This window comes from Aedes albopictus, chromosome 3, assembly GCF_035046485.1.
Source record: "Aedes albopictus strain Foshan chromosome 3, AalbF5, whole genome shotgun sequence".
Taxonomy (NCBI): Eukaryota; Metazoa; Arthropoda; class Insecta; order Diptera; family Culicidae; genus Aedes; species Aedes albopictus.
This window is the reverse complement of record NC_085138.1, coordinates 199,325,154-199,343,488: the sequence shown is the minus strand read 5'-3', so window position 1 is coordinate 199,343,488 and position 18,335 is coordinate 199,325,154. Positions and strand designations below refer to the sequence as shown.

General features: G+C 41.2%; 2 protein-coding genes across 2 annotated transcripts in view; both read left to right on the top strand.

Annotated features, from left to right (window-relative positions):
* The window catches only part of LOC109406888 (uncharacterized), a 56,047-nt gene extending 45,694 nt beyond the window's left edge, over positions 1 to 10,353 (top strand). The window contains exons 5-6 of the mRNA XM_029877043.2: positions 5,167 to 5,291; positions 8,989 to 10,353. Of these exons, the coding sequence (XP_029732903.2) occupies positions 5,167 to 5,291; positions 8,989 to 9,101 (238 nt within the window). The 3' untranslated portion in view covers positions 9,102 to 10,353. The remainder of the gene's footprint in view (positions 1 to 5,166; positions 5,292 to 8,988) is intronic.
* Positions 1 to 18,335, top strand: part of LOC109404436 (protein PALS1) — a 462,049-nt gene that overhangs the window by 50,349 nt on the left and 393,365 nt on the right. The window lies entirely within an intron of this gene.

Genomic DNA, 18,335 nt, shown 5'->3' with positions numbered 1-18,335 from the left:
CGAGAACGTATTCCGATCTCAACAGTAACACGACATCGTTGAAGAACAGCGCAAAAAGTAGAGGTCCAAGATTACTACCTTTCGGAACGCCTGATTTATTGCTGAATGCACAAGAAACGGCAGAATCCAGCTTGACACGCAGAACACGATTAGTTAGGTAACTTTCCAACCACCGGAAAAGTCGCTCCGAAGCACCGATGCGAGAAAGTTTGCAAAGAAGGATGCGATGATCAATAACGTCGAAGGCGGCCTTCAGGTCCGTGTTAACCGCATCAACTTGAGTCTTGGCTTCCTTATGACAAACACAACTGAACTGTATTGAGAGCACCGACTAAACCGACGTGCCACTCGATTCCGAGACTTCACCGAAAACATTACACGGTAAATTCAAATTGCAGTGATCGCTAGTGTCAAATTGAAAGTGACGTTTAGCCCGTCATGACATTTATACAGCCGGCGTCGCGGCGTCTTGATCAAACGCTGTGTAAACAAAAACACGTGATGGCCGTTATTGCCAATCTGTAGCTTCGAGTTGCCTCAGAATGAAGCATTACGGCAATTACGGGATACTTAAGAATTTTAGGAAGCCAATTAAGGATGTTATATTATATGTCCCAGCCAGAAAATAAATCCAAACATTGGTGGCTGTTACCATCTGCACACTACATTCCCATCGGATTAAGCGTCGCGACGATGATGCTGCTCCTGCTGCCGTTTTAGTGACGCTGACTGGGCTGACTACTATTTCAACTTTTATTTGAAAAAAGAAAATCTCCCAGAAGTCAATACTTATATGAATTAGGCCTAATAATAAATTGTGCTTTCGGAAAATTGAGATGTGAAATTGTGTTCTGATAAAATCAGCAGAGTGGCTGCACTATGACGAAGGCATGACCACCGACGACGGCGACGCCGCAGAATACAAACAATCACTCTACGTTTAAACCAATCAAAGTATGAAATTCTGTAAGATTATTGAGTCTTTTACGCTTCTAAAAAGTTTTGTTTTGAACATGGTTCGTGAATCTATCTTTTCTTAGTTTATCATGAGAAATTTTGGTATTTATTATGAAATAAACAGCATTATCCCATGTTTGAAAAATCTGTTCATTCCAGCACACCTATGGGTGGCATTATTTAAGAGTGTTCGAAATATTCCGGCCAAAATAGTTCTAAACCAAAATCAACAGAAGGCGCTAGTTTTCAACGGTTTTTATTTTAAAATTTTGGACGAAAATTTCATGAACCTTTGCACTAGCTGGCATGTCGGTTCGTCGGTGTTGAGAGCATCTACTCACTGTTTTTCGACATTAAGCAGAACGATGGGTGGTTTTATTGAGTCATTAGCTTTGGTGATATTCCAATTGGTTGTACCTATGGTCTTGATGCTGACGATCTGAACCTGGCAGTCGGAAATTTTTTTTTCTTTCTGTATTAACGAGATTTTTAGCCCTCTTTCATCTCGGGACCCACGCTTTACTTCCCTTCCGCAGGAAGAACTCACATTTTGCGAGTTTGTCGGGAGTGTGATTCGATCCCTGGTCCTCGGCGTGATAGCCACGTGCTTGAACCATCACACCAGATGCGCTCCACAGTCGGCAATGTTTTATAGCTATTGTTGTTTTTTCATAGTATTCGTTAAACATACAGGTTAAAATTAAAATCAGAACTAAGTTTCGAGTTTTTTGTTACTTGCTTATTGACATGAAAATTTTGTTGTGTGGGGGGGGGGGATTGTTTATCAAGCTACGTCATTTATAGGAGGGGTATCCAAACTTGTGACAAAATGTTTCGAGGGGGGAGGGGGGTATTGAAATTCGCTTTAAAAAAGCTACGTCATTTACGGACGCCCCCTTAGGTCAGGGATGGAAACACTCACTTGCAGAGAGTTACACTCACTTGCTGTTTTCTCAGCTCAGATGCGTGCTATTAAGAAACGATGTATGGACGACTTTTGCCTTGTAGTTTTGTCTAAAAGTTTGCCGAATAAAGTAGGGGTCGCACACGCATACCGAAGTCATGAGGGAGCTGCAAAAGCAACTCTCCACGAGGTGAATGTAAATTCAAGGATGGAAGAAAATCACTTCTAGTGACAAATGATACAGGATACGAACAATCCAAGATTGCCTTTGCTCAGGCAGTAGCATGATGCCAACACCCTCGCCCCGTGCTTGTATCATGGGATCATAGGCAATCAAAGCATCTGATGCACGCTTTATCATGGGATCACACGTTATCAGATCATGTTACAAGTCGCGATAAATTTTATTCATCACGATTTAAACCTGGATTTAAACCTCTTATGGACCAATAAACAGAATTCATGATCAAAAACAATACATTCATTGGCATTTCTTGATATTAGAGCAACAAGAATGCACAAAAAGTGAATGATTTTCGGTATTTATCATTTCGACTTCATGATAACGTTCGCATCATGGCCGCACATGCCTCGCGATTCAATTTTCGCGGAGCGTGGTTTGTTATAATGCTTGACGACAACGTTCTATCGTTGTTGCTATGATCGCGCGATGTGCTTCAACCGCGACACATTCGGGATCTTATCATGATCACTAGATTTCCATCCTTGTGTAAATTACATTCACCTCGTGGAGAGTCGCTTTCACAGCTGTGTCACGACTTCAATATGCGTGTGCGACCCCTACTTTATTCGGCAAACTTTTAGACAATACCACAAGACAAAAGTCGTCCAAACATCGTTTCTTGATAGCACGCGTCTGAGCTGAGAAAACAGCAAGTGAGTGTATCTCTCTGGAAGTGAGTGTTCCCATCCCTGCCTTAGGTATATTGGACAACTGCAATTCAAATACCGTGAAGGCGCCATTCACCGTGGGGGCTCCATTCACCGTGTGCCTGCGAATATTTTTTCATTATTTCCATATTACGATTGAATGGTATGACGGTTTCCCTTCAATTTAACCAATACAACGTTGTATTGGTGAAATTGAAGGGAAACTGTCATACCATTCAATCGTAATATGGAAATAATGAAAAAATATTCGCAGGCACACGGTGAATGGAGCCCCCACGGTGAATGGTGCCTTGACGGTATATCATATCAGCGAAAAAGTTTACCAAAATTTAATTTCATTACAGAAATACATATTTGCCGTGAACCACTGAAACACAAAAGCATCGCAGCACAGAACGATGCGAACCTCTCGCTCGTGTTCCTGTCGGACGATCGCGAACCACAGCAGCACGAACAGTTCGCTCCGCGGTGGATAGCGATGCGATGGCTTATTGTAGAGATGTTTCACTGTACATATTTACATTTGGGCTTTTACATAAATGTTTTTAAATCACGAGTTCATAGACATATTGAGGGTTTCGAAGAACTTGCTTGAGTACAGGTCGTGGAATCTACCATCGAAATTAGTTATCTCTTACAGTTCTGTTAAAAACCCCTTAAACCGCCTTAAAACTCCTGAAACTTCCCCGGATATTCCCAGGAACCTTTCTGTAAGGCCACCCCACACCCCCTGCAGCACCCCTGAATTCCCATGAATACTTCCAAAAACGTTTTTTTGACGCTTGACACTCCAATAAACCCCTTGAATTCCCATGAAGTCTCGAGAAACTTCCTGAATCTCTCAAAAAACCCCTGAAGCCCGTCTGAAATCCCCATAACTCATTGAAACTCCTGAAACCTCTCTGAATTCCTCTAAAATTCCTTGAAACACCCCAAAAAAGCTTAACCTACTGAATATTTATCTTTTCACAAGTTTTTTTTATTAAAAAAATAAAGACATAGCAAGTACCGTAATCCGGGGTCAAATTGATCACTTTAAAACAACTTCTGTGGATAACATTAGTGGAATTCCAAATATTGCCAAAAGAATTTCTGTAAAATCAGTACCCAGTGGATCTCCATAGAACCACGTGGCAGAATTTTGTTCAACAAATTTAAACTTTAAGTTAAATAACTCAAAATATCAAAAAATTGAAAATGCCAGTTTGGGGCGAAATTGATCAGTATACAATTAAGCATCGGTTGGAAAGCAAAATTTCCTTGTCCCCTCAATTTCGCCCTTCTAAAACCGAATAACGTGATTAAAATCTTACAACTAGTGAATTTATTACATTAAATGCAAAATTAAATTTTGAAATATCCCCTTAAACGCCTACAGGTAGGCAATTTCATTTGAAATAAGTTATTTCTGTCACAATAAATGACTATTTCAACATAAAATGAACTTTTTTATAACTATTTCAGGTTCTTATTAGCTACATAACTTTCCAACCAAGGCTCCACAAAAATGTTAAAACAGAGAATTTACGGGAAGTCCTATTAGCAAACGATTGTTTAGTAGTCACGATTTCACCTAAATGAGTAATACAGTACAAATTCCTAAAAAAATAAGGCAAAACTGATTTTTTTCTAAAAAATAATATTCTAAACTTATCTCTAGACATCTACGAATCAGATAACGTAAAAAGTTTAAGATCATTACGACGCTTAAGAGTTCCTAGTATGGAATTACTATGTAGTACCCGAATGATCAATTTCACCCCGCTGATCAATTTGACCCCGGTTTACGGTACAATAAATGTTCATTAGGTATCCTTATGAAGTTCATAGACTACTTCTTTGATTGTGGAAAAGATAAAAAAATATTGCAAGTATGAATTCTAAAAAAATAACTGAATTGTAGCGGAAAGTGCCCAAAAGTGCGCCTCTTGCCCAAATGGCCTTACTCCTAAAGCGAAATCGTATTTAAACCGTACGATTGCAGCATTATTGTGAACAAAACGAAGAGTAAGAGCGTAAGAGCTTGTTCCTGGGTTTGACACTGTATTGTGTTACAGTGAATAACTCGGAACATTTTACGTCCCTGGTATCAGCAGCGACAATCAAATTCACTCCAAACGCTACACAGTATCATAAAAGTAACGAAACAAATTTATTGCCTGGCAACCTCACCGTATTCATCTGTTCGGCTAGTCTCCTGTGTTCAGATTTGCGGATTCCTGGCTCCATAGAATCACATGGCACGATATCCATTGCACAACCGACAAACGCAAGCAACGATGATAGCAATTTCGGTAGGCCCAAAACTGCAAACACTATTACGATAATTCAATTCACAAATCTATTGTCCCTCCTGCCGGCTGGCTAAATTGAAATACTCAAATCATTTGCAGCCTTTCGAAACAATGGTTCAACAGCAGGCTGTCCATAATACAGGCGGAGCGAGCTCACAGCGGGCTCTACACTTGCACCGTGGCCGACAAGCAGACGACATCCGCACAGATCCAAGTGCTGAACGGTAGGTGAACTTGTATCTATTAGTGTTATTTTCACACATACACTCACACACACACAAATACGCACTCAGGAAGTACCTCCCTAGGCTGGGCTCTAATGCAATTTCGTGATTCACGAAAGCCAAAATCCAGTGGGTTTCGGACGGTGGAAGCATTGATAGGCACCCGAGCAAGAAACGGATGAATCTCAGAACGTTTTAGAAAAAAATACTTTGAAAATAAATAAAGAAATTTTATTGAAAAACCCATTTGTTTCTAGTGCTTGAGTTAATAATTAGGTTATGTGAGTGATATTTTGAAGCTTTCATTTTCTTTTTACCGTATTTTTAACAATCTGTAACTAAGTTGGGCTGCAAAATGGGGAGTCGACAACCTAGGGTCTCTAACATAGCATTGGTCCCCATAAGTTCCTACTTCATGCTCGATGACAAACGATGACAAACACCGCTAGCTAAAAGTTGTATGTTTAGGTGGTAGTGAGGCTTGGTAACTGTTGTAGTTCTGACTTCAACTAGATTGAGAAGGTGCGTGCCAAGCGTCTGTCCAGCAAGGAGGTGAAGCTCAAGCAGCGTCAGCTCTGGCATTCAGCGGCTGAATAAGGAACGCTGCATAGCGTCAGTTATGCATAAGGTGGTAGCCCCTTCAACGCGATATTGGCAGTGCGACCCCGGTGAAGTAGCCTGTCGAAGCCTTTCATCTGTGTGTGCTTTGACGACGGGCGGCTGCGAATCGAGCCGTTTTCGGTCTGTGAAACTAGCTATACTCCCGTAAACTACAAACGAAGACAAGACTCGCGTTGTACAATGCTCTGATTCATCAGGTTTCTTCAAACGGTCATGAATCGTGCTGCGAACAATATTCTGTGGTAAACTGGAGAACGGCATCTGGCAGCGTCGTATGAACTAAGGGCCACACCTTGGTTTCATGCGGTTGACTGACAGTGTATGGCTTAAGACCGAGACCAGTGCACAGCGGTCCACGAACCAGATTTACGAGGAAAGATGCATTCAACACCTTCAAATGAGTTTAGGCAAATATGATCTTCTACAAAGTTGTCCCTAATAATAAGGCCCTTTTTAAAATGTGCATGAAAATTAGGGTAGTCAATATTTTCAAAGAAGTTGGTAACCAAACTTTTTTATTTGCCAGAATAACTATATACATTTTTCGGGAAAGTTGTAGATCTATCAATTTTGAGCAAGTTTGCTGAAGACACTTTTTATGTAGCTTTAAAATTGACCGATCTAGAGGTATTTTTCTAAATAAGCTTGGGGTGGTTCAAGAAAAACCGGTTTTCTGGCGTTAACATTTTCAGTTTCGATTTTTCATCAAAGTCGCTCAAGAAACACTTGTAGAGCTTTTGAAGACGCGTTCGTTTCGTACGCTGAGATGGTCGTTATATCTTTTGGTTCAAATGTTACAGGCGTTTTTCTTAAAAAAAATCATAGTTTTTTAAAAAGGGCTTATGATGGGTTGGAGCAAACATAAAAAATATCTTTTGCCCGCATTCAAAAGAAGAAATGTTGTTATAAAAAATAGAGAGGTGTTATTTTTGTAACTCAAGTGAAAAATACTTGAAAAGTTCCCATTTTTTCTAGAAAATCATCAATATTTTTTGAACGGAATGACGTAGCAACATTCTCAGCGCACGTTTTTTGCGCATTTTTAAAAGCACTAAAAGTGGTTCTTGGGCGACTTTGACGAGAAATTTGAAACAAAAAAGATAAAGCAATAAAAAGATTTGTTTTAGCGTCACCCTATAAAACTATGGGAAAATGCTCCAAATTTGGTCAAAACAGTTTAACCGCTTTATCTCTTTTGTTTCAAATTTCTCATCAAAGTTGTCTAAGAACCCTTTTTAGAGCTTTAAAAAACGCACATGCGCTGAGAATGTTTCTACGTCATTCCGTTCAAAAGATATTGATGATTTTCTAGATAAAATATGCACTTTTCAAGTATTTTTCACTTGAGTTACAAAAATAACACCCCTCTATTTTTTATATGTTTTATAACAACATTTCTTCTTTTGAATGCGGGCAAAAGATATTTTTTTATGTTTACCCCAACCCGTCATAACACCTTTAAAAAAAACTATGATTTTTTAAGAAAAATGCCTGTAACTTTTGAACTAAAAGAGATAACTACCATCTCAGCGCACGAAACGACGCGTCTTCTTTCCTGAAGAATGTATATAGTTATTCTGGCAAATAAAAAAGTTTGGTTCCCAATTTCTTTGAAAATATGGACCACCCTAATTTTCAAGTATATCGAAAAGAGGGCCTTATTTTTAGGAACAACTATGTAGAAGACCATATTAAGGCGAAACTGGAAGCATTTCCTTACTTATTGTTTTTTTGATTTTTTATTAAATAACGAAGCAATATTTTTAAAATCGGTTTTCGTACACATGTAGAGTATGGATCAAGGTATCTTCTGATTTTTTTTTAATGGTGGAAAATATTTTTCGTTTTTGCAGAAACCATTTTTGAACAAAATTTCACAAAAAAATCGTTTCTGCAAAAACGAAAAACATTTTCCACCACAAAAAAATCAGCAGATACCTTGATCCATACTCTACATGTGTACGAAAACCGATTTTAAAAATATTGCTTCGTTATTTAATGAAAAATCAAAAACCAAAAAAATGAAGAAATGCTTCCAGTTTCGCCTTAATCTAGAAAATCATTTGAAGGCGCTGAATGCATCTCTCCTCGTAAATCTGTTTCGTGGACCATTGTGCAGTGGAGGCAAAGCTTTATTCGGTGTAGACTTACTGCTACGAGTTGTAACCCATCAAGCATCAAGAAGGCAAGGCTGTTCGAACACTTAATTAACGTGAACACATTGGCCTACTGACCAGTTACATCTTAAGGATGTAAGAAAGCTTGTGGTGGAGCCAACAAGCCACGAATTGGAACCAATGGTTACACTTCTGGTGGCAGCAGCACAGGTTCGCGTTAATCAGTACCCGAGCAGGAACGAATAACTGGCACATAACTGCAGCACAACAAAGTCAGGTATCATACCAAAACGAGGTATTGGTCGGTTATCCCGGTATTGGAAATAGCCTGTTTTAGTATTGTGAAGGTATTGAGACGTCACAAAAAAAAATATTTCAACGAGGTATTGAGGACTGAGGTTTTATGCAATTATGGAAAAAATCACCATTTGCATAGGAAAATCGTCGGTTATTATTGAGGTACTGCAATTCCTGATGTCATTATTCACGTGGTATTCTTAGAATACACACCAGTTATTATTTGAGATATTTTACCTCTTATGCTGGGCTTCATAATACCTCGTTCAGGTTGTAGGTATTGTGTTTTGCATACCTGAATAGTAGGTAATCTGCAGCTATTTTCTCCTGCTCGGATAGGTTCCTTTTTTTTGGCACAAGGAAAACTTTGATGTTAGACAACATAACAAGGTAGAACAAAAAGAACAACGTAGCAGTGGAACGTTTATGGTTTTATGAAATACGGAAGAGCACTAAGCCCGTCAGCAATTTCACTTATCTATCATGAAACGGCCAAAGCTACCATATTTATCAAAATTCGAATTGCTTTACAATGTAGTGTTTGTTTCTTGCTCGGGTGTCCTCTTCACGCATTCAACACGAGTTTCTATTTCTCATCCATTTTCAGCAGCAAGAGAGCTCGGTTAAGGTTTGCTAATGAAAATTTTATTTGAAAAATTTAGGTGAGACTCCAGCTGCAGTCCAGCACAATGGATCCCACACAGAGAGGGCTATTTCGGTACTTGTCTTCTATTGTGTCATCTGCTGGATTCAACTGCACATATCCTATACGTAATGTTGCCGGCCGAACCCGCATCCAAGCCCAGCGACAATATATCAATCACTCCGAAAAAGGCGCAACCATCAAGATTAATTATTTCGCTGGCAGCAAGTCACTCTGATTCACTGATTGCTGGCCGATGTCCGCCGCGCCATCAACCAACCAGTCAGCCAGCAGCGGTCCCGTGCAGATGGTCACAATCAGCGAAATTTTCGACTGGCATCCGATTAGGAAGGACTGCCGTGAGAATAATGAAGCGCCTCCGGTGGAGATAAAGCGAGCAGAATGGAAACCCAAAAGTCATGATTTATGTATCATTTTTCATCTCCAGTACAACTTGACCGATATCATCCCCCTGTAAGCGCTCGTTTAATCGTCCATTTCGTTGGCATTGTTATGTTATTGAATCAGGACAGCGTTTCACAATTTGGGCAGATAGTAGATTGGTGATTATTCTCATTAAATTATATTATTTTTGTAATTTATATTGCTCAACCAGCCTATCATTTTTAAAATGGTATAATTAGCTCCACCAAGTTTTTATTCTGTCACTTTGCGTAAACTTAAAGTTTTTGTTTAAAATTGGGTATTATACTGCAATGACTGATTGGGAAATGCCGAACCGCACACTCACTATCGAACCCAAAATCTACATCCCATTTTATCATCTTTGCTCCCTAACGAGAAATGCATATTCGGAGGCGAAGACGACCATCCACGTTCGCACATTACAGAGAATAAACCCAATCAAAAAGGAATACAAAATCAAAATGTACATTATTTTCTAGGGATTGAATTTTAACGAATTGTTAAACGTTTATTAAGGATTATGTAAATACACGTACACACCGTTAAACAAGATGTTCCGAGTCAGCAAAGCTACATATAACGAACAAAAAGGTTAAGTCATCTAGTGAATTTGGGGTAAAAATGGAACATCATCAATTTCTTCGGAACAAGAATCTGACATGTAACCGGCAGACATACAACACAACCAATGTTAGAAGTAAATATATCTTCAAAGTAATTACTACCAACTCAATATATATATATACAGAACACCTCGACACCCAAGAAACACTTTGACGAAAACCAACACTGTATATCTACTAAAATGAATGTATTACCTATGTTCAAAAGAAAACAAAACCAGAATGAAAAATTGTACCACTAAACTAAAAACAAAAAGGAATGGAAACAACACAGCAAAAAATATACGAACAGAGAACTGAGACATCTCAAACGACGTATATAAGGAAGCGTAAAATTGGTTTTTCATTTTCGTTCCGAAGCCGTCCCCACCGTACCATTTGTCTCCATCCGTTTCGCTCTCTGAAATTGCCCAACATCGTCGGTATGCCGTTCTGCCGACGCACGGCTCTGATGGTTATTTGTTTGTTCCTGATCAGGATCCAATTTTGCTGCTGCTGGATGGCTTCTGCTGGTCCTTGTTTTCCCCCAGGTCTGCTCAAGGACGACAGGTAAGTTACAGTGCGTCACACCGTTGAGTGATCTGTGTCGAATACAAAAACTATATTGAAAAGTTTGTACTATAAAATTTGCAGTTTCCTTAAATCTGAATTACAAAAATAAAATGTGAAACTATACTGCCCATATTCACATAGTTGACGTAAGCGCCACTGTAATTTGCAACAACCTTTTGAAATTTTAACAATGAATAATGGCAAGTTAAAGATTTTTCATATCGTTGACAACTAGCTAGTGATTAGATCTTGTGCTCTATTGAATAAAACTGGTCACAAATATGCACTTGTGATAGATATAAGCTTGTGAATGCTGACAATGTCAATGGTGGTTACGTCGACTATGCGATCATGGGCAGTATATATTGGGTTTCTCATCAATGTTTAGACTACTGTGATAATTTGAGAATCCACTGAATCATCATTTTCCAGCGAAATTTCACACTAATCAAGCATATTTTGTTTACCTGTTGTGTATCTGACGCCTCTGTTACGAACTCAACGGAACTTGTGTATGCCAGCCGCTGCGAAGTCGTGTGCGAAATTCGACTGTGATGATAATGAATTTCGGCCGAGTCTAAATGTGTGCAAATGTCGCAAAACATTGGAACCTGCATTTAGTAATAAGCCATTATTGGAGTAAATTCTATTATGAGGAACCTATTTCATGTTATCTTTTGGCGCCGCTGCAGCCGCAACCTCACTAGTTTTGACTCTCTCCGTTATGGAAGAGGATAAGAGCCTTGATATAAAATTAAAAAAAAAACCTTACTATTACATTTCACAGTTGTCGATTGTTGTAAAATCAAAATTGAAAAAGGGACTGCCGGTCAAACCACTTAACATATTTTAAAAAATAAGTAGAGCTACAAACTTAGAGTTTTTGTACAAAGTTATTCAGAATCACATTTGCTGCAACTTATGTAAAGATACCAAGGTTGTATCTTGAGACAATTTGTTTTCGTTCTCACGTCTAGGGTGATTTTTCATTATCCCCAGTAGTTGAAAAGAATCACGTTATCGTTGTGAAATACTTTCGACAAGGCGCCATGACGCTAAATGCAATCATGAAATAAAGTCGGTTAGATTCTTGGCGTTCAATAAAAAAAAACATCAAATCGTAAAAGCATAGTTTTGGAAAAAAGGCTTGACGGATCTTTGTGAAGTGTTAAGGACAAGGTATTTGGCGTACATTGCTCAACATTTCTAGAGCACCGTTTTTTTAGAACCGTTGAACAGATTTTGGATTAAAATGCGTCACGCTGTTGACAACCACTGAACAATTAGCGTGATGCATTTTCATCCAAATCCGTTCAACGGTTCTAAAAAAAGGTGCTCCAGAAATTTTGAGCTATGTACTCCAAATACCTTGTCCTTAATGGTAGCAGCTCAATTCCTATAGCTCCATAGTACATTTTTCTTTTCCTTTTTTTTTTTTGATATCGTGCATTTAGACAATTTTGGAGCCTCAATTTTTTGTGATTTTTCAAAATTTAAATCAATCCTTCTATTCTCTTTCAGAACGACGACGAGTGTTCTTTTTCTTAATGACTCGACGTTCCCATTAGAACTAGGCCTGCCTCTCTTCAACTTAGTGTTCTTTGTGCACTTCCACAGTTATTAATTGAAGGGCTTTCTTTGCCTGCCATTGCATGGATTCGTATATTGTGAGGCAAGTACAATGATACGCTATGCCCAGGGAGTCGAGAAAATTTTATCGAGCGGAACGGGAATCGAACCTGCCGTCTTCGGATTGGCGATCTATAGCCTCAACCACTAGGCTAACTGGAGACCCCCATGACGAGTGTCAAAACTACAAATTAATGGGTTTCTAATCAGGAGCAATCAGAAAACGGTAAAATTTAGATCTGGCAAAAAAGTGAATAATGCTTTTATTCACACAGCTTATTGCAACTGTGTTTGGTCAGGCAGTTAATTCGGTAATTTTTCACTCCTTCAGGTCAACGAATATGCAATTGGAACTTGTGAAATTTCGCTGTATTACAAATGAAAGTTGGACCTGCCCCTGAAATCTCTGAATCACCCTGCAAACCCCCGTGATGTCCCAGTAGACTTTCCTTAAAATCTACTGAAGTATCCTGAAATTCCGGTAAATCCGCTAAAACCCCTCATAAAACTCCCTGAGAATTTTCTTAAATTCTGCTGCAGCCTCCTGAAACCACCATGAAAGCTCTCGAAACGTTCACATCCACGAATACCTCGAAACGTCTACATACTTATGTCTTGCAAACTCTCATAAAACTGCCCAAACATCACTCCAAAGCCAGACTAAGGCCAGAGTATCCTCTGCTGCATGACTCCTACGTCTCCATTCAACTCGATCCATGGTTGTGCGCCTACAGTTCCGCACTCTGCAAAGGGTCCACCCAAAGCGCACTCATGAACCGCTCCTGCGTGAGCAAACTCGCGCGCGATTCTAAATCATTTTCTCACGCGCGAGTTTTTCATGCAAAATCTCGCTCTCACGAGCCAAGCGCCGAAATCTCATTTGCTTGTAAAATGAATTCAACTCTATTTGATCGACATTCAATGTTGCTGTACGCTTGATATACTTTTGTTCTGTCATGTAATCCTAAAAACTTCAATGTAAATAATAACAATACCAAGAAATAGAGCAATGAGTGAAATCACGAGTTAACTCGTGCATGATTTTTTTGGCGGTGAGTTTGGCGAGTCAAGAATCGCGCATGAAACAACTCAACCATGAGATTTGAAAATTTGAGTTTTTACCAACACTGGTTCGATCGAAAAGTTCTGTGGAGTCCAAGAAGGCTCGATTTCCTGCCATATTGTGTCTTTGAATACAGAGATGGAAACACCCTCATCGTGAATCAACTCGCGAGTGTAAAAGCAACAAACGGTTTACTCACGGTGCCGAGAGTAAGCCGTGTGTGAGTTTATTCGCACCCACTTGCTTCACGAGTATGAAGCAAAACAAAAACAAAAACACTCATGAATTTTTATTCGCGAAGAACAAGTGGAATGCGGGAATTGCATTTTAGTGCGATTTTAATAGCATAACAAGTAATTATCCATCAGACAGTAGTGTTTTGTGCTTTATTGTTCCTGAAAAGTTAATCTGTCGGTCGTGTAAATTCGTTTTTTTCACAAAATTGAAAAATGTTCAGAGCTGCTTCGCGAATCAATCACGAGTGCGACCAGCTTCGTTAGCTCGCGAGTGAAGGAAGTGCGAATATATTCTGGCTTCTGTTGTTCACGAGTAGGATAGCTCTGCGTTTGTGTCTACTCAGCTGCATTCCTCACTGTTTTCCATCACTGTTTGAATATCTCTGCTGCTGTCGTTGTCGGTGATCACCAGTGCGTCCAAGTTACACAAATTCTTCAATCGCCTCGAATTCATCACCGTCGATAGAAATTTGGGGTGGCGGGTGCGGTGATTTTTTCCCTGGAGCCCTTTGCCATCATGTACTTTGTTTTCGAAACATAAATGACTAATCCGATTCGCCTGGTCTCATTCTTTAGTCGGATGTACGTTTTCACCATCGTCTCAAATTTGCAAGCTATAATGTCAATATCATCAGCGTAACCAAGAAGCTGAACGGACTTCGTGAAAACCGTTCTGCTCTCCTTACTACACCTTCTAAGGCGATGTAAAACAGCAAGCACGAAAGACCACCTCTGCGAGATTCGAAGGGACTCGAAAGTGTCCCTGATACTCGAACTACGCACATCGAACCTTCGTTGTCTTGATCAATCGTATAAGTTTTTGCGGGAACTCGTATTCGTGCATAATCTACCATAGCCGGCCTCGATCGATTGTATCATACGCCGATTTGAAATCGAAGAACAAGTAATGTGTGCGCACGTTGTATTCACGGCATTTCTGCAATACCTGGCGGATGGCAAACATCTGATCCGTTGTAGCGCGTTCATCCATGAATCCAGCCTGATATTGCCCCACGAACTCTCTTGCAGTCGGTGATTGCCGGCGGCATAACATTTGAGAGAGTATCTTGTAGGCAGCGCTCAGTAATGTGATCGCGCGGTAGTTCCCGCAATCCAACTTGTCGCCTTTTTGTAGATGGGACACACAATACCTTCCATCCATTCCTAATGACCCAGTGTAGTGCTCCACCGGTACTTCTCCACCGTATTTTAGAAGCTCGCTTGGAAGTTGATTTATTCCAGCGGCTTTGTTGCTTTCAACCGACCAACCTTCTTTTGAATCTCTTGAAGGTCATGGGCCGGAAATCTTTCATCCTGCGAACGTACTTCTAGATCTGTTACCACGCCACCTTCGATGCTTGCAACGTTGCCATTGAGGTGCTCATCGTATTGCCGCCATCTCTCGACCACTTTACGCTCACTTGTGAGAAGATTCCCGTGATTGTCTCTGCACATGTCGGCTTGTAGCACTGAACCTCTGTGCGAGCGGTTTAGCTTCTCTTGGAACTTCCGTGTGTCAGATATTGTTCTTCTTGCTGGCGCTTCTTCCTCCGGAAGACTGAGTACTGCCTGATCCACGCCTGTCTATAACGTGCCTCATTCGCCCTCGTACGGTGTTGCAACATTCTCGCCCATGCTGCATTCTTCTCGTTTTTCAACTGTTCACATTCGCTGATGTCGTATCAGTCGTTACCGTGATTTGGAGTCTCGAAGCTTAGTGCTGCAGCCGAGGTGTATGTACTGTAATCTGGGGGGTAGTTGAACAGCGGGGTGAAGTTGATCACTACGGGATCCACGTCTTTCAACCACTGAGGACGCTACAATTCTGTTTCAGGACAGACTTGTTAGAATCCCAAAATGGCCGAAAGCAAAATCATCCCAGTCGTATCCCATCCAAGGCTCTATAAAAATGACAGGGAATCCGGTATTGCGTGGTTGTCACGCTGGATCTATAGAACGCGCTGGGCCGCCATACATCACCTAGGTGTCCTGGAAGAGCTCAAATATCACCGCGATGGTACCACTGGCCTCATAGTACCTAGAGTGTGGCCTATTGAGGCTCACAATTCCACCTGGCGCAAAGCTGGCTTGCGTTGCCATCGATATTACGCTTTTGGTAAACGGTGAGTCGATAGAATGACAGAGTGAATTGAGCTGATCGTGGCGCATTACACCGGTATGGTGCAGAATTCGATGAGATCGAGACAGCTGGAATTCACCACCACAAAATGAGCTCAAATCTCATTTCCAAAAGTTCGATCTTCTTACCTCAGGTAAAAACCCTGAAAAACAAACCTAGAATTGAAAAATACGCCCCTAACGATACTTTCACATTTTATTGTCATAATTGGTCCTTGGCTCGAGAACGAAAAAGCAATAATAAAAATCTCCCACTTGCGGCAACGATTACCCCTTTTTTCCATCCTCAAATTTAATCTTTCCACTTGTAGGCAACCGGGCGAGTATGTATGTATGTGAAGTAAGCATCTTTTTATCGAAAATGGAAAACTGACTGTTTCTTCCATGTCTCCCCGGAAGGCATCCGGGCGGGTTGTGGTTTGTTTGATGTAGCAGCACTCAGCACAGCCCACTAGGCCTTCTCGACGAGCCGTGACCGAAATATGCCGACAGTTTGCTGCCTACCTTTCATTCTCTTTCCCTCTGTTCTGTTGATGATTTAGCTTTTCTATGAAGTCCACCACCCACAGACTGCCTCCAAGTTGAGTACCAACCTGTCCCACGACGCTTGGCGCTGCCCGGAATTTCCGCTGCCTTCCGGTCGTACATGGAGTGCTTCTGCAGGGTTTCCCTTGGATACGACGATGGAGCCGAACGGAGAGTCATTAGCAAGAAAATGAAGGTGATTTTTTTCGCAATAACTAAACAAACTTGCGGAGAGTGTACTCGAAAGCGGATGGCTTCCTTCCTGGGCGTCAAAACTTGCAGGTAATGTGGGGTGTTAATAAAGTGAGCTTCGTAATTATGTTACCACCCCGGGCTTGAAATACGTCGTTAGTTCACCTTTCGATAAATAAGAAGGAAACCTTTCATAATGAATGTAAGACATTTTCATGCGGCTATCGAAGGTAGGTATAAGTTATTGTAAGGCACTGGTCCAAAACGAAAGACTATTCGGAAACAAAACTTGACAATTGCTGAGTATTATGGTGTCCCTTTACATCGATAATGTGAAAATATTGCCACGAACGAGTAATCAGATTCTGCACGAAACATTGCAATAGGACGCAATCAGTGAAGTACTAGATTGAAAGTAGTGAGCTGAATTTGTGTATGGTGAGATGATTGATTCTCCATTTCTGCAATGAAATGGTGCAAACAGCGTTCGTATTATGATTGCTTGCCTAACTTGATGCTGTTTGAGCAAAAGTTTGGGTAACTGTGCTGAAGGTCAAAGAGTGGCGTAACTGGCAGGCCGTAGCGGTTCGGTGGATGAGATCCGCGGTCTGGCGGCCGATAGACTCCGATAGACCGGACGATGAAGCGAGCAAGCTTGCTAATTTTCACCTTGGGCGTGGCTTCGACGGAATACCGTTACGGAATTACCAATGGCGGCGGCTTGACGTGGGCTATCACAACTCGTCGTCAAGTGTTCCCTTGCTAGCGGGTGCTGTAGCCGTAAACAGCACAAATCGCAACCTACCACCCATGGGTTTGGAATAGTACTCAATTGCAGGTATCAGAGGCCCAAACGTGGAAACTCCGAGCTAAAACTATAAATTACTGTCTTTGAGCACGAGTAGCGATTCACTGCTCTTGGACACTAAAGTATTGTGGCACGCATTGGGTCGACAAGCACGATGTCCACTTTTCAAAGCGACCATTAGAGTAGCTATATAATCGTTTCCCTACATCATCCCACCATAAGCACAAAGTTATCGTTAGGAAGTACACCAAATCTCCATTGCCGTCAGCCCGACCCAGTCAATCAAATACCAGCAATACCAGCATCGATAGCGATCACGTTCAGAATCGAGTACAGTTTCCAGATGGCAAATATCCTCCGTTTCTCATGCAGCGATCTGCTTCACCAGCCATAGCTACCAAATCAGCACTCAAATGTTCTAAAACAGGTCCGCCGAAGGAAGGAGAAGTCTACTGAGACGCTAACTTGTCGGTTACAAAAACCGCTGGGAAAGCACTCAAGCTTAAGAGAAAGGGGATTCGCTACTGTGCAGTAGTGACTCTGGATGTAGGAAACGCGTTTAATAGCGCCAGTTGGCCTGCCTTTGCCGATGCGCTCTTACGTCTGGGGATACCCGGGTACCTGTATAAGATTCTCGGAAGTTACCACCTGAACCAAGCACTAGTTTACGACACAGAGGTGGGTCGGAAGTGCTTTCACATAACCTCAGGAGTTCCAAAAGGTTCCATCCTGGGTCCGGTGTAATGGAAGGTCATGTACGACGCGGTGTTGAGGCTAGAGTTGTGGGAGTGGAGATTGTCGGGTTTGCTGACGACATTACGCTCGAAGTCTACGGTGAACCGATCGAAGAAGCGGAGTTGACTACTACTCAATTCTCCACTCCAGGAAACTGGAGTTGGCTCACTATATAACTGAGATGATGGTTGTGAACAACCGGAAATCGGAGCAGCAAGCGGTGATCACCTACACTCGATTGCACTATCGAAGCGCTCATCGACGATAAGCTTACCTTCGGTAGCCACGTTGATTAGGCCTGTAAAAGAGCCTTCACATCTATAGTGGTACTGTCCCGGATGATGTCCAATAGCTCTGTGGTGTACGCCAGTAAGCGCAAGCTTCTGGCTAGTGTCACTCCGTCCATACTAATGGATGATGGCCCGGCGTGGGGCACGG